Below are 14433 nucleotides of genomic sequence, written 5' to 3'. Positions count from 1 at the left end.
ATTCTTCCTTGCTTTCCATGCTTTTTCCTTGCTTCTCTTTACCTATCATCAATCAAATATGCATCAAAGCTTTGCTAAATTCACAAGAGTTTGCATCAATCTTAACACACATATAAAAAGAGCATAAATCACATGAAAATGTATCAAATTAATGTATCAAGGTATGCATGAACTTTTCATCCAAACACTTATTGCTCAAGAAAGTGCATAAAACCTAATAAAAACAATAGAAAAAGGCTAGTGAAACTAGCCTAAGATGCCTTGGCATCAATCATTAATCATAACACAATAACTATCAAGAGCTAATCCTATTTCTTTATCTCCAACATCGGGAGAAAATCAAATAAGACTAGTTAATCTCAATCCATAAGTAGCATTAATGGAAACAAGATCAACTAACAACTCTAGATCACTAATCTAAATTCGGTATTAAGGACTCAAGATTGCCTAATTTCTCTTTCCAAGCCAAGAATACTCAAAATCTACTCTAAAACTAACCCAAGCATTTTATCAAATACTTGGTGTACATAAAAAGAAAAGCATATTAAATTGCAAGAATAATAAAATCTAAAGCCACCAAAAGCAAGAAAATAATAATAACAACTCAATTAAACAATAAGAAACATAAAAAGGCATCAATTGCATTAAAAAAATTAAAATTAACAAAAGTTCATCACATAAAAAGTAGCTCAAAAGAAAAATTAACAAGAAGAAATAAAATTACAAGAAATAAAAAGGCATAAAAGAAAAGCATGGCAAAATTGCAAGAAATATAACATGTTACGGCAGATGTTCTATGGATACAAGCTTTTTAATACACCAAACTCGTATTTTTTTTTAAAACTATTAGCCCCACAGGGGGTTTGTGAATAAGTGATTGTCTGATAATGAGCAAGAAAATGGTATACAAAGTCAACAGATCTCAATGAATAAAAAATAGGATTTATGAATTAAATTTTACTGCATATCAAACAAAATAAACGAATGTTTTGAAATCAATAACAATAACTCAAACAAGCATGAAAAGAACATAAAACATCAAATTACATTAAATGAAATTAAAAGTAACAAAAGTGTTCATAAACTAAAAAGAGGCATAAAAGAGAAATTAACAAGAAGAACTAAGATAGAGAACAAAGATGTAATAACAAAAAATTATAAGAAAAACTAAATGAAAATAAGAATTGAAACCTAAATCTAAGATGAAATTAAACTAAAAATCCTAATTTCTAGAGAGAAGAGGAAACTTCTCTCTCTAGAACTAACTTAAAGTATGTTTTCTATACTATCTAATTGCTCCCCGTTTCCTCTTGAATTCTGCATCAAATAGCTTTAGAAATGAGTTGGATTTGGGCTTGGATGGCACAGAAATTGCCCCCAGCGTGTTGCCTTTAATGAGGTCACGTGACACTTGTCACGCGTACGCGTGACTGGCAGATTTCCTTTCCACGCATACGTGTGGGCCATGTACACGCATCACCATAAATTCTGCAAATGCTCATTTCTTCATGAATTCTCCACTTTGCATGCTTTTCTTTTCACTTCTTCCACCTAATCCTTGCCTTATGAATCTGAAATCACTCAAAAAACATATCAAGGCATCGAATGGAATTAAAGTGAATTAAAATTAGCTAATTAAAGGCCTAAATGGCATGTTTTCACTATTAAGCACAAATTAGAGAGAATTACAAAACTATGCTATTTTAGTGAATAAATGTGAGAAAAGTTTATAAAATCCACTAAATTCAACACAAGATAAACCACAAAATTGGGGTTTTATCAGGCTCTGTATGGCTTTTCACTGAGTGAGAAGGCTTGAACACTGAGCTCTGTATGCTAGTACCACCTTTGTCTGAGAGTGGTTGTGGCTTAGGAATTTTGAATAGCAAATGGTCCTCTTGCGTTCTTAGGACTAGCTCTCCGCTCTCCACATCAATCAAGGTTCTCCCAATAGCTAGGAATGGCCTTCCTAGGATGATGGAGTCATCTTTTTCCTCTTAAGTGTCAAGTATCACGAAGTCTGCAGGAAGGTAAAGGTCTTCAACCTTTACAAGGACATTCTCCACCAATCCATATACCCGCTTTAGGGACTTGTCTGCCATCTCCAGTGAGATTCTTATGGGTTGCACCTCTTGAATACCCAGCTTCTTCATCACAGAGAGGGACATCAGATTTATGCTTGATCCAAGGTCGCATAATGCTTTCTCAAATGTGATAGTCCCTATGGTGCAGGGAATTACGAAGCTTCCAGGATCTGGCAATTTCAGAGGTAGCTTCTTTTGCACTAGTGCACTGCACTCCTTGGTTAGCACCACAGTTTCATCTCCCCTCAGGGCCTTCTTCTCAGAGAATACACTTTTCAGACAGGCCATATAGGGAGGCTTCTTCTCCAACACCTCAGCAAAAGGAATATTGATTTGTAACTTCTTGAACACACTGTCAAGAATTTAGCAATTTGCTCATCCTCGGTCTCCTTTTTCACTTTCAGAGGGTGTTGTTCTTTAGGCTCTTTCATCATTACTGGGGCTTGTACTATTACACTCCCAGTCTTCTCTTGAAACTCTTTCTCCTTCAATTTCTCAGCAGCATCCTCTTCTTTAGGCACGGCCTTCTTGCCCATAATGAGGTCTTTGTACTCTTCCCTTGTACTTACTTCTGTGTTGCTTGGAAGAGTGTTAGGAGGTCTCTCAGGTATCCTACTGCTCAACTGACCCACTTGTATCTCCAAGTTCTGAATTGAAGATCGAGTCTCTTACATGAAGCTGTGAGTGGTCTTGGAAAGATCAAAGACTATTGTGGCTAAGTTGGAGAGGCTGTGTTTGGATGTCTCCATTTGCTGCTGAGAGGGTTGTAACTGCCTGTTGTTGAACCTATTCTGATTAGTTCCACCCTGATTATTATTGAAGCTTTGTTGAGGCCTCTGCTGCTCCCTCGACCCAAAGTTAGGGTGATTCCTCCATCCCTAATTGAAAGTATTTGCATAAGGATCATTTTTGAGATTTCTAGAGGAATTTTTCATATAGTTTACTTCTTCCATGGTGGGCTGAGCAATGTCACCAACGTCCTCTTAGTCATATATATATATGTGTGTGTGTGTGTGTGATTATTAGTTTGATATCCTATGATGACTTTACTTGCTCTCTGTTTGCATATTCTGCATTATGATTTATTGTATGCATGTGTTTGTTTTCCTTTCAAAAAATGAAATGAATGATGATTAACTCATGAAAGACCGATAGTGCATTAGGCTTATATGTATATAAATAGTACGGATTTTAGAGTCTCATATATCCATGAAAGCTGACACCTAATTACTGGTAGTTATCCGAACCTGCCAGAAGCTAGCTCGTTAAAAGTTTAGTAGGAGTAAATATATTTTTAATATTCTTATATATCAGTGACATGTAAATTATTAATAAGGTTATATACTCAACTCTAAATAAGACAAGTATAGTTTCATTAGGTGCCTCAAGATTGTTAGAAAATTATTATTTCTTATAATCTATTTTGGGCAACACGTATATTAACTATAATCGCAAATTAAGTTATTTCACATTAAATTACTTATATAATGGTAATTTCATTTATTATCATAAATGTTGAATTAAATAAATCATTATTACTTTTGATTTGGAATTAAATGATAATAAAACCAAAGATACTATTTTATTTGAGATTTAGGGTATAATGGGTGCCACATTTAAATATAAATAGTGACTTCAGAATTTTAGTCCTCAACACATCAAAACCGCCTTCATAGCTCTTTTTCCATCAAAGGAGTTGTGATTCAGCCCTATCAGGGATACAGAAGGCTTTGGTTAAGAAAAATCAAAGAACCAAACTCTTTCAATCATACTCACAAAATTAGGTACATTTCCACGCTCTCAAATATCTATTTCTTAATGATTTAACATGGATGATCTTAGGATTAAGAAACCAAGAATTTCCAACAAGCTTAGGTAAAGAGAGTAATTTAAAAAATTTAGATAATTTTTTAGGGTTTGAGTAGTTTTGTTAATTGAAACCCATCTTTTATGGATACAAAGTTATTTTTGTTATTTTGTAAGTGAATTTGTCAACGTTCAGAATATTTATAGGTTAAAATAATTATTTATCCTATGCAATATGTGAAAAATAAAAAAATTAATAAATTTAAAAAATATTACTAATTTTAAATTTATGAAATGGAAAATGAGAGAAATTATTTGAAGCACTAATTTTGATTTGCTCTTTTTTTTTTAATTTCAATAACTAAAATGAGCTATGAACAAAAATTTAGGAGTCAATTTGAATCACTTACAATGATAACACATGGAATTAAATTGGCATGTGGATAAACTATGTTATGATACGTGACGCTACGTCTTAGAACACATACAATGTGTCACTAGCAAATACTTCATCACTTTATTTCAGTAGCCAAATCTTGTTCAGACATGTGGAATTAGTTATTTACCTCAATATACCACATTAGCAAAACATTATGAAAATCTCTCAAGGTGTTAATATGAGTTACAAAGAGAAAATTTAAAGTCCAAATTGAGAAAATTGTCAATTCACTACAAGAAAACACGACTTTTGCCATGCTTTTAAAGCGTGGCAAAAAGCTGAAAAAAGCATGGCGATAGCTTTTCGCCACACTTTTTGAGCTACCGCTACGCTTTTGAAAGGGTGACCTATCAAAGGGTGGCGGTTGCTCTATCGCCACGCTTTTTGTAGCCTATTGCCACGCTTTTTGTTTGCCACGCTTTTTTACAAACTGTCACTTGGAAAAGCGTGGCTGTAGGTGGAAAATATGGCCACGCTTTTAAAGCGTGGCGATAGGTGGAGATACGGATACGCTTTTAAAGCGTGGCGATAGGTGGAGATACGGCCACGCTTTAAAAGCGTGGCGATAGGTGGAGATACGGCCACGCTCCATAGCAAAATATACAGCTACGCTTTAAAAGCGTGGCGAAAGCCTTGTTAAATTAAAAAAAAATTTCTTTTCGTTATTTGATCTTCATTGCTACACAATATAAATTTTCAATCTTTTTTTATTACCAAACCTACAAATATATTATGCAATTTTTATTACAAGACCAATCAAACAATAATTAGTGAGATATATAATTTACTATAATTGTTTTATACATTAAAAAACTATTACTCAAATACAAAATAAATCTCGAGTTCAGATTCCAAAACTAAAAACCGAAGAAAAATACAGAAACAATACAAGTTAAAACTGCTCATAATATATCAAATTACACTAATAGAGATGATCATCAACCTAAATACTTAGTAAAAGATCAAAATCAACCTAAAACTGCTCCACTTTGTGCATTAAGGGTTCAAGTTATCCGTTCCAATACTAGCCTGCAGCAAAATATCAAGAACAAATTGAACCAACAAAAATGATATATATAAAAATATTATAAGAAATAATCTAATTTATGCATGTATTAACAATTCCAAATTAAACCAGGTTCACATTCTACTATAAAAATTCATCAGCATTGTTATGCTAATAGGAATAAAAATTCCAAACACCTTGCACATCTATTTATCTTTATTATTACAAAAAGTAGTAGGCACCTAATGAGCAGCTTCTACCTAGCATCCATTTACAAATAGTGGCAGTGGTATTCCAAACTCATAGTAAGTGAAAATTAGTGAAGAAAATGGATTGAACTACATTTTGAATCCATAAAGTTCACCATTTCACCGATTTGCATTTGGCAGATATTGTACTCCCTTGGAAGTAAGGCTTGGAGGTTCTCAACTTCTTCATAGGTTGGTCTCTTATAGTCTACTGTCTGTTAATCATTTAGCAAAAAAATTAGATCCTTAGAGAGAGATAATAAATTCTCACTATTTTATTTTATTTTATTTAGAAAAAAAAGACCCATAAGCGAGGATTATCAAATACTGTTAGATTGAACCACAGATAGCCAGAAATTGAATTGAATGCTCACTGATTGGTAAATGCAAATCTAAAAGTACAATAACACGAAACTAAACTATGCTCAAAATACCAAACTAAATTATTGAATAACTATAAAGCAGATGCATTATTAGCTCTTTTTTCAAGCGACAAAATTATTTATTTGCAAAACCAATAAAGCAATAAGGTTGATGCAGAATGCTTAAGGTATACCGGTGAGAGAAAAAATCTGCATCCTGTTGAAGAATCCAAGAAAGCAGTGAGATCAACCATGTCTTCAAGTTTGAACTTTATGCCAGTCTCCTCTTCAACCCATCAGAGGCACAACTAAGCCATGAAGAAAATTGGAGAGAGAGAGAGAGAGAGAGAGAGAGAGAGAGAGAGAGAGAGAGAGTAGCCTCACGAACTGCAGTGCCAACAAAATCACCCTTGTCATCATCCAACATTCCAGCAGGCAATTCCAAAATAATTCTTCCAGTAGGAACCCTTGCCTGATAAATAAAAAATAATAAGCATAATATGGAACTCTAGTTAAAATGTTTGAAAAAAAACATAATTCTCTCTGCAAGGATCCAACATCTAAGAACCTGTTCAGTAAGGACAGCATAAGTTTCACCATCTGATTCCAGAAGTATCAACACAGTCACAGCAGGTCCTCTTGCAAATACAATACCTGGAACCTAATCACGGTTTACTTTATTATATATAAAGAAAGAAATCAGCATCAGGTGCAAGTGCACAGAAATTACAAGCAAAAGAGGAATGATGGATGCCTGAGAACATAAGGTAAGAAGCAAAAGATCCTAATAGTTGTGCATTTTAGATACCACATAGCTCAGAATGTTGTATGCCTATGAATCAAATACTATTAATACATTGCTTGCCATGATGAGGAATCCAATTTTTGGATATTGAAGCACAAGAAGCTATTTTTGAATAATATATATAGAGCATAACAGGTAAAATGTCTACTAGTTCATAGCCCCTTGCTAAAATTAACACAAGAAAATGGAAACATAGACTGGCTTATAAATGTCAGCTTTAAATTTGAGAAACCCAATGCGCTTTCCAAACATGTCTACACCCTGTTTACACCAAAAAGAGTCCAACTAGTTTCGTTGATTTTGATTTGAGAACATGAATAAGACTAGAAGACTAACAGGTTAGTCAGTTACTTAAATTATCACTTAACAAGGCCTAATTATCAGAAATCATATCCACTTTTTAAACACTGATGATACAATTACCAGAATTAGAACTTGTCTCAGAGCTAAGGTGCCATCAGCTAGAATCCCAATCTCACTTTGTAAGTTATGCAACCATTGCTTGAATAAAGAGGAATCAATAGCATTCCTGCAATGGAAAACAACAAAAACCAAACCAAACCACCACAACTGAGACATGTTTTTTATATAGCATGATAACAAGAAGAAACTGTGTGCCTATCAATTCTCTTTTGCCATTACATCTCATGGGAACTTGTCAAAACCTAGCATCTAAATGAACAAAACCTCCAATATCTAATTTTAGTAGCTGTCAAAACCTGCAGGGTGTGAAAGAGGAAGAAAAGAATGCCTAAATCCATCTTTTAATATAATTATTCAGCACATTCCCTTCCTAAACAAACACACTGAACTTTCAATACATCTCACCCTGAAATCAAAACAAGAACAAAATGTTAAAGAGTGTCATTATAATGTGTAACCTGAGTTTCTTCATTATTATTCACTTAAGAGAAATTTGATCTTGTTATATACTATGCCTAAGAGAGCAAGGCTAGCAGCTTTATCTACATCAGCATCATCAAAGATTAGAAGAGGTGACTTTCCTACTAATTCAAGTGAAACTTGTTTCAAGTTGCTGCTAGCTGTAGCAAGCATTATTTCACGGCCTACCTCCATCGAACCGGTGAAGCTGACCTGCACACACATAAAGCACAAAAATCAAAATATTAGCCGAGGTTAACTATACAAATCAAACAATGCTATAGCCAAGTTACATTGCGGTCAATTACACACTTAACTCGATACAATCAATACAAAGAATAAGAACTTAATTTGTAGTCTTAAACATTGCGGTCAATTACACACTTAAAGCTTAAACTTTTTGAAACAGAATTCAAAGAATAAGAACTTAATTTGTAGTCTCTTTGCATAACCTTCAAATAAAACAAAGCCAAAAAAACTTACTTAGCAATAAAGTTGGATTATCCAAACAGAGGGTAGTTAATGAAAAGCAAAATCAACATTACCTGGAGCAGATCAAACTGAACTCTCCCTTCTACAGCAACTTTACTTTCAGGAGTCCTGAATAAGTGGGTTATCTCTGCTTTGGGCCCATATCTCGTGTATGGATCAATAGCTAGTGGAGGAAGACGGGGTGCCTTGATAGTAGGTACTTCTGGAAGATCTAATTCAAGATGGCCAAGTGGCCGTAAGAAAGAGTTCTCCTGAAACAATACACATTTTTTTCTCAGATTGCCAATAGAATTGAGAAAGGGGAAATTAAGCTGAGCAAACACTTCAAGATACCATGACAGCATCACCAACAGTCAGCTCAATGTCATATCTGCCAGAGAGATAGTAAAATTTCTCCACCAAGCCAAGAAAATCCTAGAAAGCCAAAATTACAAACATCAGTAGGACATTAAACATGATGTACCTTGAAAAAATCCAGAATATGACACTGCAAAACTTTTGAGAAGCAACAACAACAAAGAAACACAGTTGTGAACTTGTGATTCTTTTCTTCACATCAGTGGTAAGTCATGCTACCTTGAAATCAAATTATTAAGAAAATAAATCCAAAAGAAGAAAGAGAAACATTGTATTTCACGTTCATTCCTCTAGATTGAAAATATTGAAGGCCTATAATTTCTTCACCATCTGCAAACAAATTGAAAAAACCCGAAAACACTAAGTACACAAATTTACTACGGCCAACCATGAAACATACCAAGTATATTGATGATTACGAAACAGAATATACCAACCAAGTGAATGAACCAGGATGGAGCAACTGCCAAAAGTTGTTGCAGAATAAACTTTAGAAGAAGTTGGTGCTGAGTGTTTTGATGAACTAACTTCCAGAACTAGCATCCTCCCTGCGAGCATACTTCACCGCCTTCTTATTCGAATTAGCAGCAGATGCCTTCGCCTTCTCGATGCACTCATCATACTCTCCACAACGAAATGCCTTCACCTGCTTCAACTTCTCAAGGTTATACCAGTCCCTAAATCAGAGAAAAAAAATTACAACTCGAATAATAAACAAACTCAAGGATGACAAGCAACATTTCTTGAAAAGCCAATGAAAATTACATCATTCCTACATCTAGTTCAGGTTTCAGTCACATACTTCCCTAGCCTGCTAGCAAAATTCCGAATTTCCAATCGAAAAAACATCAAACAAGGGCAGAGGAATACAACAGAGTAGTACCAAAAGGAAGCTGATTTAGTGAAGAAAACAAATAGAAAAGAAAAGAGGAATACAGAACTTAAAAAAAGAATCACAGGTACAAACATGTAACCATAGGTGCAAACAAATATTCTATAAACAATGTTATCATATTAAAGAACCCCCAAAAAATTGGCTCATGAATGCATTTATAAGCAGATGGAATTCAAAATTTCCAGAGGCTTGAACTCATAAACAAACCGTCCTTTATTTCATCGTTATTTTTCAATTCCCGTTCCCCACCAAAACCTCCCCCAAATTGTGCACAACACTAAAAAAACCCCTAAAATTTGCAAATGCACTGCCGGCGCGAATTGAAACATGAAAGAAAGAGGAGAAGAACCTGAAACAACGCAATGAAGCAACTATTCCTTCAACAAGGGCAAGACCGACATCGACACCGAGCAAGAGATGTAGAAAACAGTTGCCGCCTCCGAGCTCCAACACCGAGCAAGAGACGCGGAAAGCCATTGGCGCTGACGCTGACGGTAAGGATGCTGGTAACGGCGACGAGGACACGAGGCGGAGAGGGAGCGGAGGCTAACGGCGCAGCGAGGGTGGTGCTGGAGACGGTGGGAATGTGAGCTCGAATAGGATAGCAAGGGTGAAAGAGTGACCAAGGGATGTGATGAGCTCGATGAGGGTAGCTCGATAAGGGTTGGGGACGGGTTGAAAGAACGTCAATTGGGTTGGGGACTGGGTTGGGGGCCGGGTCTTTAGGGTATTTTTTTTTTAAAAAGCTTTTGGCCACGCTTTTAAAGCGTGCCAAAAGAGTACTACGATATGGCCACATTTTGTAAGCGTGGCCGTAATGAAACTCTGTCCCCACGCTTCTAAAATGTCCCTGTTTCTCTCTATGGTCACGCTTTTGAAGCGTGGCAGAAAAAAACGTGGCCGTTTCTCTAATCAATTGCCACCCTTCCAAAAGCGTGGCCGTTGACCCTTTTCGCCACGTTTTTGAAGCATGGCAAGAAAAAACGTGGCCAAATCTCTTTTCAATTGCCACTCTCATAAAAGCGTGTTCATTGACCATTTTTGACCATGCTTTTAAAGCGTGGCAAAAAAAAGCGTGGCCATAGACCTTTTTTCTTGTAGTGATTTAAGAGCCAATTTAAAGTTTGAGTCAAATATTATGGGCCAATTTAAGTATTAAGTCCATCTCAATCACATAAAGTATACAATTAAAGAGAAAATACTTAAATTAATTTTTAAAAAATTTTAAATCACACACTTTAGTCTTTAACAAATTTTATTATTCTAAGCATTTTTTTAGATGGATTACTTTTTTATAAGAGAATTAATTTATTTTATAATAATATATATAAAGAATCAATATTTATATATAAAATTTTATAAGCGATGAGGAATCAACTTATTGACAGATTCGAGACTTTAAAAAATAATAAAAATTTATTAAGAATGAAAGTATTAATCGAAAATTCGTTGAAGATCACCTTGGATTGTACTCTTCAACTAAGTTTGTAAAATCAGTAGAATCTTTTCATTACTGATGTTCAATTTAATACAAATAGATTACTCATGTTAATAATGGGGCTTCGAAACTGCATCTTATCATAGTTTACATTTGGTTCGTGACTACATAAGCAAGCATTTCATATGCAAAAGTTATTCTGCAGTGCATTCGAACTTATTGAGAACTGATATCTAATCTCTACTATTTTGCCTATTTGCAAAAGAAAATTCCGACAAACTAATGTTGATTTCATGTTGAGCACCGATGACAGGTGATTCTAGTGTGGAAGGTTGCTCTACAACTTGCCTCTCATCAGTGTCATGGTTGCTAGTAGTTGAAGGAGAAGCTTGAAGATGCCATTGTTCATTTTCATAGTTGGATATCCTTGGGGAGGTTTGGACACTATCACTGTGACCCACAGTGTGCCTATACAAAAGATGAACCGGAGAGAGACCGTGAGTTGGTGTTGTTGGCCTACTTGAGAATGGTGTCACACTGTTGTTACCCTCTCCATGCTTACTATCTTTGACATGCTTCTTTGCACTATGGTGCCAGTTCTTCAATGCTGTTGCTACTCTATCGTTGAAAACCGTGGTTTTCATAGTTGAACCCATCTGTTGTTCCCCCAAATCATCAAATTAGTGTTTGGCAAAAGCATAATGAATATTCAAACGGACGTTTTCACTTGTCCCTTTTTTTTAATTATTAACAATTAACGATTAGTGAATTACTTTATTTCAAAATTACCCTCTTATGCATACACTTTGTTCTAACTCTACTGCAGCTGCGGTGGTGGAGGCTATGGCCACCACAACATTATAGTAGGAACAAGGTGTATGGATGGAAAAATGATAAATTTGAAAATAGAAAAAAAAAAAGTAATATCGTAATCAGTTTCAAAAAAAAAATTAGTCAAATAATTTCACACTTAATAAATTTTAATTACTAAATTAGTTTTTAATATTTTTTTTTGTCTCACATCAAATTTTAATAAAAAGTTAGATAAATCAGTTGCTGTCTATTTAATAGAACACATAATATATAGTCTCTAAATTTTTAAAATTTTCATATTACTCTTTTCATATAAATGAACAAACTGATGTAGATATTAATTTAATTTGTCTAGCAGAATAAAATTTTGGGGACTAACTTAGTAATTAGAATTTGTTAAAAACTAAAGTTTTAAACTAAAAATTCTTAAAAGTTGATTTGAGGTATTACTCTAGAAAAAAACTAGAATAATGGATGGATAATACTAAAATTAGAAAAAAATTAAGATATTGGAGCAAAATTAGAATGGATGGATAAAACTAAAATCTTTTAAAAATGTTGGAGTAAAATGAAGATGTTTTAAACATTGAGGGATTTCATTTTCTTTTTGCTAAATTATAAACGAGATAAATGGCCTAACAAACAACAAAGAAAGAAATGCTTAAATATGTCTTCCTTCTCTAACCTGAGTGACTAAAGCATAAAGGGGCAAAGTCACATAGCTGCAAAGAACTTGAATGACGACTCTGAAAAAATTGCCACGCCTATTATTAGTCTACAATTTTAACAATGCAAGCTTGTCCTATCTCCAAAATACAAGAAACAAAATCATCCATGGGAAATAAGAAGAACTTACCCGATTGAAATTCTCAGGACAACATCTACAGTTGTTTTGTGAAAGCAAGAACGTATCGAGAATTCATACTGGAACAAAAAAAAGGTAAAAATTAGAATGTTCGTTTTAGTATTGCTGTTTCTACTGATCAAGTGTTCAACGATTGTAATATCCGTATTAACATTAGAATTCAACACGAGATGTATGTAGTAGTTATCTTCTAATTAGCCATGCATGCATGAAGCACTATGTAATGGGCTACAAAACTTTGGGATAATGGTTACCACAAAAGCTAGTTTATATGGTGAAAGAGTCTAAAGTCTTATTAAGCTATTTTTCAGGTGTTGGCCCTCCGATAGAGTGACTCTTTTACAAGTATTATTGATTCTGTAAGACTCATAATACACTAGGTTTGGGTTTAAAGTTTTTGGAAGAATGGAAGGGAGCTCCAGAAAATATACAAGGGGCTTCCATCATTTTGATAGGCAATTTTATGATGGAAGGAGTTTATGTGATTTGACATGTTTGATATACTAATCAAAATTAGTTTTGGTTAAAAATTCAGATTTCAGAAATTTTTTTTTTTATAATCTTCTTCCAAACAGATTATTTCAAGGCAGAGAATCTAAATGAAACATCTTTGTCACCCTTATTAGGTTATCTAAGCATTGTTAGAATATGTTGTCCAAATACTATCGCTAGTGAAGCCATCAAATCACAAACTTTAGAAAAATTGATACGGATGTTAACTTACGGTGCTCCAAGCCAAAAATGCAAGCTGAAATGCATTCTGCACCACGGAAGCAAAATAGAGTTTCAGAACACAGGAATGTTAGAATTTGATCAAATAGTAAACTATCTAAACAATATCCAAAAAATTTTAGTTCTGACGCAATGGATCCCAGAAGAACTAAAAAATCCGATAACCCATCATCAAAGACGGGAAATTCGACAAAATGATCATTGTTGGAGATTATACTTTTTAAAGGTTGTCTTTAATTAAGTCATGGATGAATAATTTTGTCAAGGTTAAATTACTCTTTTAGCCGCTATAATTTTATCCAATTTATAATTGAATTCTTATACTTTAAAAGTTTTTAATTGAATTTCTACAACAGTTTTAAATTTGTAATTATGTAATTAGTGTTCTAAAACCATTTAACTTAACGGAATATACTAATACTAATGGTGTGAGATGGAAGAAAAAAATGTTTATTATTAAAAAATTAATTACAAATTTAAAATTAATGTAAAAATTTAATTTAAAACTTTTAAAATATAAAAATTCAATTATAAATTTGATAAAATTATAGGAACTAATATAAAAATTTAATTATTTGTCAAATATATAATTTTTTTAGAATTATTGTTAATATTAGAATCTTTTAAGTACTAATTTAATAATTTACTAATTTATTAAAGGTTGAAAGAATCTAAAGGAGATGGTGAAAGTACTTGAAAGAGAACAAGATGAACCAAAGAGAGAAGCAGGCCTGGTCGATTGAACCAAAATAGTTCATCTCCAGGCTCAACCAAAGGTGAACCTTGCACCACTTCTCCTCTTTCTTGAATCCTTAGTCCCATCTTTGTTATGATTGTTTGAAGCTTAGCACCCACTAATAAGATTATCTGTATAGATTCACAATAATGAGAAACTCAATTATTTGAAACCATACTTCAAGGAAGAAAATGTAGACAGGGTCATTAGGATTCTTACAGTTAATGGGATAAACGGAAGCCAATAGTAAGAGTACCAGCCTGGCCATGGTATAATAAAAGGTTAAAATATATATATATATATATAGAAAGAAAAATGGAAATAGAAAAATAAAAAAAAAATTCATATTAATTATAAATATAGAAATTGTGTATTTTCTATTGAGATAAAATAAACAACGGTATATATACAAGATTGAATTTAAATTTTAACTTTTGATTAAATAAACATCTAAATTAATTATTTGACTGACT

At 33.6% G+C, this 14433-nt stretch overlaps 4 protein-coding genes across 4 annotated transcripts in view; all 4 read right to left on the bottom strand.

The window, feature by feature from the left end:
- Window positions 1-1997: 1997 nt before the first annotated feature.
- On the bottom strand, window positions 1998-2620 carry LOC107636509 (uncharacterized). Its single transcript, XM_016340012.1, has 2 exons — window positions 2438-2620; window positions 1998-2396 (listed from the first exon to the last, which is right to left on the bottom strand). Exons 1-2 carry the CDS (start codon window positions 2618-2620, stop codon window positions 1998-2000), a joined length of 582 nt encoding a protein of 193 aa, XP_016195498.1.
- A 2705-nt stretch (window positions 2621-5325) lies between these two features.
- On the bottom strand, window positions 5326-7645 carry LOC107627251 (nudix hydrolase 14, chloroplastic-like). Its single transcript, XM_088484596.1, has 8 exons — window positions 7632-7645; window positions 7174-7279; window positions 6949-7011; window positions 6514-6606; window positions 6330-6417; window positions 6140-6231; window positions 5700-5798; window positions 5326-5358 (listed from the first exon to the last, which is right to left on the bottom strand). Exons 1-8 carry the CDS (start codon window positions 7643-7645, stop codon window positions 5326-5328), a joined length of 588 nt encoding a protein of 195 aa, XP_088340722.1.
- A 2-nt stretch (window positions 7646-7647) lies between these two features.
- Window positions 7648-9853, bottom strand: LOC107640793 (uncharacterized). The gene is made up of 6 exons (XM_088484594.1): window positions 9726-9853; window positions 9010-9158; window positions 8750-8811; window positions 8458-8538; window positions 8178-8375; window positions 7648-7845 (listed from the first exon to the last, which is right to left on the bottom strand). The coding sequence occupies exons 1-6, from the start codon at window positions 9851-9853 to the stop codon at window positions 7648-7650; spliced, it is 816 nt and encodes a 271-aa protein (XP_088340720.1).
- Window positions 9854-10855: 1002 nt separating this feature from the next.
- The window catches only part of LOC107637803 (MLO-like protein 6), a 36932-nt gene continuing 33354 nt past the window's right edge, over window positions 10856-14433 (bottom strand). The window contains exons 10-15 of the mRNA XM_088483901.1: window positions 14180-14220; window positions 13918-14091; window positions 13217-13252; window positions 12484-12551; window positions 12313-12373; window positions 10856-11470 (exon numbers count right to left, since the gene is read on the bottom strand). Coding sequence (XP_088340027.1) covers window positions 11048-11470; window positions 12313-12373; window positions 12484-12551; window positions 13217-13252; window positions 13918-14091; window positions 14180-14220 — 803 coding nt within the window. The 3' untranslated portion in view covers window positions 10856-11047. The remainder of the gene's footprint in view (window positions 11471-12312; window positions 12374-12483; window positions 12552-13216; window positions 13253-13917; window positions 14092-14179; window positions 14221-14433) is intronic.

Source organism: Arachis ipaensis, chromosome B4, assembly GCF_059453495.1.
Source record: "Arachis ipaensis isolate K30076 ecotype BB chromosome B4, ASM5945349v1, whole genome shotgun sequence".
Classification (NCBI taxonomy): domain Eukaryota; kingdom Viridiplantae; phylum Streptophyta; class Magnoliopsida; order Fabales; family Fabaceae; genus Arachis; species Arachis ipaensis.
This window is presented reverse-complemented; position numbering and strand designations above follow the sequence as displayed.